General features: G+C 38.9%; 1 protein-coding gene across 1 annotated transcript in view; it reads right to left on the bottom strand.

Annotated features, from left to right (window-relative positions):
* Positions 1 to 1,279: 1,279 nt before the first annotated feature.
* DOPEY2 (dopey family member 2) overlaps positions 1,280 to 8,088 on the bottom strand; it is a 44,527-nt gene continuing 37,718 nt past the window's right edge. The window contains exons 29-36 of the mRNA XM_008944439.1: positions 5,980 to 6,126; positions 5,502 to 5,563; positions 4,443 to 4,571; positions 3,797 to 3,933; positions 3,400 to 3,455; positions 2,764 to 2,913; positions 2,234 to 2,363; positions 1,280 to 1,537 (exon numbers count right to left, since the gene is read on the bottom strand). Coding sequence (XP_008942687.1) covers positions 1,280 to 1,537; positions 2,234 to 2,363; positions 2,764 to 2,913; positions 3,400 to 3,455; positions 3,797 to 3,933; positions 4,443 to 4,571; positions 5,502 to 5,563; positions 5,980 to 6,126 — 1,069 coding nt within the window. The remainder of the gene's footprint in view (positions 1,538 to 2,233; positions 2,364 to 2,763; positions 2,914 to 3,399; positions 3,456 to 3,796; positions 3,934 to 4,442; positions 4,572 to 5,501; positions 5,564 to 5,979; positions 6,127 to 8,088) is intronic.

Below are 8,088 nucleotides of genomic sequence, written 5' to 3'. Positions count from 1 at the left end.
ACCAAAAAACCCCAACAGAAAAAGCTTTTCACTATGAAAAAAAAATTATAAACAACCCCTTACAGACAAACGAGCTTTGCAAATTCAGTCAAATAACCCAGTAAATATGAAAATTAAGTGGAGCCCACCTGGTCTTTTAAATATTCTACTAATCCTTTTGCTGTTTGGCTTGCTTTGATGGTGCTTATCCACTGGCTGTCAGAAGTGTCCTTCAGACATGCAGCTGTGCTTTTTGGTGGTAGAACTTATCCCTGTTCTGGGTGGTACTAGCAGTGCAGTTCCAAAATAAGCTGCACCTACCTGGAATATCACTCTAGTCGTGGCACTGTGATGATCTCCCTACCTCTTAACACCAAATACATTGTTTTGTATAAAAAGTGTTCTTAAAAAAAAAAAAAAAAATTACTTTCGTTTTAAATAGGCTGTTGGTATACAGCGATTTATATTTTTACAGAATTATCTTAATTGCATTTCAGAAGTTGGAAAGTGACCTTAGTCACTGAAAGAACAAATTTTTGTAATTAAAAAAACGGAATTAAATATTTTTAGTAAATTAATTAAAATACACCCCCCTCAAGTAATGTAAATTACAAAATGTTACTGCATAGCTTTGTCTTTTAAGCATGTTTGTCTTTTATTTAGGAATCACTAATCCTGAAGAATCTATTATATTACAGAGTTGAAATTACAAACATGGTAAGTCTGCAGTTATTTGCACAATGCTAAGACTTAAAAAATACATCCGTTTGAAATTTATGAATTGATTTGTTTAAAGTTGGTAAGTTTTAGGATAAATTAAAGAAAGGAGAAGCAGAAGTGGGCTTTACCCCCAGGAGATGGCTTACCTGCAAAATGATTGTACACTGACATGCAATATTAGCTTTTTATTTAAATTTACTTTCAGAACACAGTTCCAAAAGCAGTTTAAAATACTTACTTGAGAAGTTACTGGATAAATATTACAATTGCTACTTTCACCAAGTCAAAAATATTCGTCCTTTATTTACAAAATCTCTTTAATCCTCCATGTTGAAAACAAGTAAAAGAATACAGTAGCCAAGACAAACTACCACTAAACTGTCCCTTTTCCTGCTGCCCATGAACTGAAGAATCCTGCTTTTTGACACCAACTCAGAAGCCTAGATTATTGGAGAGCACAACAGCAGCAAGAAAACCCAAAATGTAGTTTCACAACTGGGGAAGAAGGAAGAGAACTGCAGTAAAGTTTTCCCTTTTCTTTGCTTTTTATTCACCATGAGCCAAGCGTCCGACGTGTGGCTTAACCTTCCATGTTTTCAAGGAAGTCACATTCAACACTCTCTTCAAGCTGCTGCAAGATCCTGGTGCCGTTGCCACCAGCAGAGTCCGGGGAGAAAGATGTGGGGGCGTGTGGGTGCCGGGGCTCGCTCCCGTTGGTTGTGAAGGCACAGCACAGGGTCCTGAAGAAAGGCACCAGCTGCGTGATGCCAGAGATGGAGCGCAAGTGCAGCATGGGAAACCTGTGCCTCTGGGAAACTCCCTCCGTGTTGTTTGTCTCCTGTCACCAAACAAACCCAGATGATTTACTGAAGGTTTTGCATTAGGACACAATGTTGTTAGGGCTTGTCTGAACCCTCTACTTTTTTCCATGCTAAGAGATCCACAGCCTACCACTGTATCACAATAAAAGCACTATACTCATGGTAAACCGAATTACTTCTATATTTGGATACAAGGTTCCATTAAACAAGAGTCTTACAAGTTCAGAAAACTGCAAATTTGGTGTAGCCCTCAGAATCAGATATCACACAACAACATAATAACAGAGACATCTCTGAGAAGTAATAATGTCCCGATTTCCTTTTCTGCAAGAATTAGTATGAAACCTTAATGGCAATTTTAAATGCTACTATGGTAAACTTTCTTGACAAAGTACAGCATGCTTTATTTTATAAATACCAGTTCTGTCTGAAAGAAATTGTGTTCACTGGGTGGTTGTGGGAAGATTTAAGGGAACAACAGAGAAAACAGCGTATTGTTCCTTCACATTCAAAAGCAATTTGACATCTTCAAGATATATACATGAAAGAAGGCAGATAACATTTATAAGCCTCATTAATTTTATTAGAATATCTAAAAACCTCTTGCATAACTTAAAAACCTTGACACTTGTTTAAACAAATAAGTTAATGGATAAAAATGGATATAAAAAAAAAGAAAAGAAAAAGATGCAAGTGAAGGGTTGTTTCTTTACCCCATATTTCATCTTCAGCAGATCCATGATTCTTACAATATGTGGTCTGCATTCCTGATAATTTTCTACCAGATAAGAGGTCACAGTAGATGACTCTGTGTCCACTTCTGGGACAAATGCCCATTTGTACCTGAAACCAATGGATTACTTGATAAGTAGACTGACAGAGCTGTCATAACTATAATTTTATGCTACTAGCAGAACCAAACTTAATGAACAAGCGTGTTACTTTCATGTTAGTATTTAAATGCAACTGTATCAAAAAAAAAAATCCCAAGTGTGTGCAAAGGGAAAACAAACAACAGTCTCCATCTTTCTCTTCTCCCTAATTTTCCAACTTAGAGAACCTCCTAATAAGCATGGTGAAATCCTCCTGCACTGACAAGACCAAATTGTTTTGCCAAATAGCCTGAATTACAGTTGTCTGAGTCTCAACATCTGCCCTTGTAAAAAGAACTGATGGCAAAATTAAGTCTAGAAGAAAATAGATCTGGAATTACTTTAAAGGATAAGACTGGTGGAGGACTTACATTTGAAACAACTGCATCCTGTCAGGTGGAAATGAAAGTGCTGTATCCAAAAACTTACAAGCTGATAAGTATAAGGACAGCTCATTCTGCTGTATGTCGGATCCACTGCCATCACCTGAGCCTTTCTGCTTACTTATTTTGCTGTTACTCCTGCATTAGTTACAATTAAGAAATGTACCATTAAAATGTAAATCCACTAAATGTTTTTCATTCAGCAAAAAAGAAACATGCACTATTACACAAATAGCACTTGTACTCTGTGCACAACAAAAACAATATTTATTCTGTATAAGAACTGTGATTAACATAAAGGCTGTTAGAAGAGAAGGTAATCTAAAAGATTCAGCAAGAATGGCAATATGTTAAAATGTTCACATGCTGACCTAGCAGCTCGTCTATTTTTTGTATGCAAATAAGTGGTACTTATGTTTTTTGAACATACCACTATTTTTGCTGCTGAAGAAAAATATTAAACTATGTTTTATCAGTATCTGAAATACACAAGTGGAATAACAAAAAACTCCTGTTCTCTCCTCTCTTATCCCAGAAAATTAATTAAATAAAATCAAAGACACAGAACAAGCACAATCGTTACAGCCTCCACAACTTCTTTATCACATAAATGGTAGTTCTTACTTTGACAACTCATCTTCCTCAGTTAAATCTTCTTGCAGTTGAAGAAATGTCTGAATCTTTAAAGAAATAAATTATTTATGAGGATGCTGAAATGTTCATACAACTGGATCATAAAAAAGATGTGCTTCATGTAGTATAGGGATCACAGACTCTTAGTTTACTCTTATGACTTGCAACAAATTAACTAATCATGCAAAAAAAATTACATTATCAGCAACAACAAAATTAATCACAAATATATTTCCCAATGACAATGTTAATTCTTTTCCCGAATTATCTGGGGAATGTAAAACTATGAAAACATTTCCATTTTCAAACAGGGCGTGTATTTGGGAGGAAGGAAAAGGTGAAAGGGGAAAAAACACACAGTAGTCTCAAATTACTACTTATTCCTTACCAATTCAGTTACCATAATTGGCCACAACGAGGTTAGATGCTGAGGAGAAATCCTTAACAACAGAACTCTGAAGAAGAGAAACATCTGAGCAGCAACTACGGAAGTCTGCCCAACACGGAGGTTCTCAGTCAGTCGTTCTGAAATACACATTTAAAGACTCAAAAACCAAACCAAACAAGAAGAGTAGTATTTTCTTGAACACGTGTTGTTTGGGGCAATAAATAAGTAGAATATGGCAAAAAAATGCTTATGCTTTATCACCAGTTTAGGTTGAGTCCTTTGCACTCTGTTAACAAGATTGTAACTCGGGAGAAATCTGAAGACATGGTAGCTTTATATTGGACAAAAATTCGTCAAAACAACATTTAAGTGGAACAACAACAGCCCATGAGTGGCTGGAAGACTGACATAAAATAATCATGTTTCCAGTTATATTTCCAGACCAAAGGCTTTGGAACCCAGATTCCTGTCTCCCTCTTAATGAGATTCATTATTTATTAGAATTCAGAGATTCACAGCGTAACACGGTTTGTTAAAAACTTCTTAAAAATGGAACTGTGTGGGAAAACAGGTGACATTCCTTTCTTACACAACTTATATATGTGTTACAGCTGAAAAAAAAATCAAGTGAAATGACAGATCTTGCCTTGTATTAAGGGAAGATAGAGATGATACTGGTCGATCTCTCCGCTGAAGACGGCGAACGCTTGCCGCTTCAGCAACATCGCTTTCTGCTCAGAACTCGGGTACAGTTTTAAGGCACTGCTCTGCATATCTGTAACAGAGAGAAGAACCATTTACCATGTAAGGACTTCTTATATTTCAGGCTGGAAATAATGCCTATGTCCTGAAATCTTTAAAAAATAAAAACTCTCTTTAGGTCTACTAATTGGAATAATAAATTAATGTTGATCCAGACCTGCTCACGCTAGCAGGAAAATCGTATGAAGTAAGCTCTGCAGCTGCAATGAGCCATGAGCCTGTCCAGTATTTTAAACCCTTGTCTCTGCCCTGGTGTGTAACAATTTCCCCCTCCTCTCAGCCTCCTAAATCCCTGGTTGAGTGATCTCAAAGCTTTAAGACGTAGTGAGAAAAAAAGTTTTAAAATTATATAGTTAAAAGAAGTGTATTATGAATGAGCCTCACATTGTAACCCTTCAAACATTATTTTAAAAGATCTGAAAAAGACAGTAAAGCTGCTTTTTAATTTTGAAGCTCCACACAAATTTAAGAGGCTGTATTCCACAACTTCCTCCACTTTCTTCTACACTCTCCCCAAGCCTGCATTAGAGATCAAAGCACATTGCTCAAAGGTTTGCTGTACCAGTGCACCACATTCCTACAGCTCGATGCCAGCATACAGACACCTGCAAAGCTAGCCAAAGTCTCCTTGCTTGCTAACAGGGAACAGCTGCAAAAGGTCACAATTCAGTAACTTAAAATGATGGCAAAATTTGAATGCAGGACTCCAACATCAACATTTCTAGAACAAAAATACTTACGGGTTGTTTTAGCCATGACTAAAATACAGAATTAACTTGGCACAGCTTCTAGCTGTGAATAAAGTTGGTGACATACTCAATTATGTAGATGCATTGTCTGTATTTTATACAGTACATTAGTATATGAAAAATGTACCAATGAGCTCAAATGTAATTACATTTCAAATTAATGTAGAAATAAGTTATCAGTAGTTGATACTTACTCATCAAATCTTTAAACATTGTTTTCTCATGTGTTAGAAGATGATCGATAATGGATCTCCAACTGAATAAGGTATAGAAAGAATTAGATAGTCAAAGAAAGCTTTAGTATGGATTCACCTCAGAGAAGATTTTGGTCAAACATTTTAGACAAAGAAACAGTTTCCAAACGGTATTTAATATGCAGGCTCTTCTCTGGTTTATCTGCATTCTAGGTCCTCCAGCTCTACTGTATGCAGTTCCCTAATCACTAAGGCGAGTGTCAGCATGAGACAAGTTTATCCTTCTGCAGTATAATGAAAACCTCACTCCTTATAAAGCATGTAGTAGAATTACTTGTTGAGACCCATTTTTAGCATTATTACTTCCTGTAAGAAAGTACTGAACAGAATTTTCTTTCCCATATTAGCCATTCTCCTTTAAAGCCTTTCTTTGCAAATTCAGAACAGAATCTTGGAGTGCTACAATCTCACGTCTTACTGAGTGCATGATGTGTCCATCTGGAAAAAAGCTGGATCCATATACAACTCAACAACTTCCTTTTTCCAGGCTCGCTTGGTATAGGCATAACCACTCAATGAGCTGAGCAGCTGAGCACCAGCACGAAAACTAGGAACGTTGTAGGCACTGGGGGGAGAGAACAGCAATGATAAAAATAATGATTGTTTTTTAACGTGAACTTTATGTAACCAGAAATAAAGCCCAGGGTTTCCCAGAAACCAGATTCTCTCAGTAGTAGGCTATGTCTGCATTAACTCATAACTAGGAGTAGCAGGAGATCAGTAGATCAGAACAGTTTGCGCAGAAGCTCTGCACAGTTCCAGTATAGCTGGTTCAGGGAAATATTTTCAGGTTAGACATAGCACACTGCTGCCTGTCTCCACTACAGAAGTGGTTCAAAATTGCCCCACAATAAAGTTTCCTAAGCTTTGAATCCTTGTCAGCAGGCCCCTTTAGAAGGTATCACACTAGGCTTCATCTGTCACTCAGGTAACACACATCAGTTGTCATGTCATCACCTGTATAAAAATCTCAGACATAAACCTTTTTCTCCTTGTGCTGCCCTAAGTACCATCCCACTCTGAATTTGGACACCATGCTTTGCAAGGCACATTAGGGAAGGAGCATGGGGCTCAGGTTGACACTGGCAGGACCAAGGAGAAGTGACTCTGCAAGAAGTGATGCCTGTCCTCTGGCACCTCAGCTTCACTGAAGACACAGATGCCAAACAGCGTCCCGCTACAAATCCTTGCCACGGTGACTGCTTTGCCCATGGCTGAACAAAGGTTTCAGGTGGGTGAGGTGGTGTTCAAACTGGCAGGAATGTGACTTTTGGTTGAGAAGGGATACTGTCAAGGTCCTCTGTTGTGAGGTGGCACCACACCTTCACAGAAGGCTTCAGCATCACCTGTGTTTTCAAGGGGGAGGCTACTGCTTTTTTTTTGTGGAGCCCTTCAACCAAGGCCCTGCCATGCTGGGGAGGACAGAGGCATAAAGACAGTCTTGGAGGTTACAGTCCAACTGCTAAGCAACACACATGAGTAACATGGAAATCATCCAGCACATCTGCAGGCCTGATGGTGGCTCCATATTTTTAACCAGTGACTATCTCACTATGGTTATGGCTACACAGATCACAAGGACTCTGGCTTTGCCAGGCTGACAATGGACAAGCATCAAGGGATATCAGTAGGCATCTCAGAAACTTCATCAGGACTCTGATGCTCACGTCTTTTGAGCCATCAGTCTCAGATCAAAGGGGATGGTAGGATCTTCCTTGTGAGAATAAACCAATGATGGCTTACTGGTGTTCCAGTCTCCATTTCCATTGCAGCATCACCTGTCTCCACTGCATGGCATCATTTATCCCCTGCACCAGTTCACAAGGACATCCTGACAGCAGCAGTGTCCATGCCAGTTTTAACTGTGCTGTCTCCACGTGTGGGGCAGACAGGACTAGAGCTGGGCTTGTAGCCACTAGCTCACAGCTGGCCAAGCACAGCAGCATGATGCCAGCATTCCCAGGAACAGCTTCCATGATGCTCAGGGTTTTCCCTATCTGCTGCAAATGGGGAGGTCAATGGATGCATGTGCATGATGGTAATGCCCCAGTCAAAAAAAGTGACATACACTCTGTACATCAAGAATCTGACTGACTTGGTTGGGATGAAGTAGGCAGAAATCATTGTAATAAACACAATGGGAAATGCACAAATACAGTGAGTAGAAAAGAATAATTTCACAAAATTTCTCTGTTATCATTTCTAATCCATCCCCCTTGAGAGGGAGCATGGAAATATCTTCAAACTCTGCTGCACTCTGAGGCTTGCTGGCCTTAATGTTCACTTCCCAGAGACACTCAACCCATCATCCCTTTTAGGCATGCCTAGTTATAGCTTCCCTGACCACCTATAACCTGTTTTTCTCTTGACTGTATACTGGCTAGTGGTTTTCATTGTCACCTCAGTAATGTTTGAGACAGTCCTCACTTCCCTGGCTCTGCAAGCCGTGACTGATGCTGTTCCACACCTCAGTATAGACTGTTCTGCTCAGAAAAACATACTAGCCAAAAAGTAGCAGCCAGGAGGA

Source organism: Merops nubicus, unplaced genomic scaffold, assembly GCF_000691845.1.
Source record: "Merops nubicus isolate BGI_N331 unplaced genomic scaffold, ASM69184v1 scaffold22027, whole genome shotgun sequence".
Lineage (NCBI taxonomy): Eukaryota > Metazoa > Chordata > Aves > Coraciiformes > Meropidae > Merops > Merops nubicus.
The sequence above is the reverse complement of the archived record's forward strand: the minus strand, read 5'-3'. Positions and strand labels throughout refer to the sequence as shown.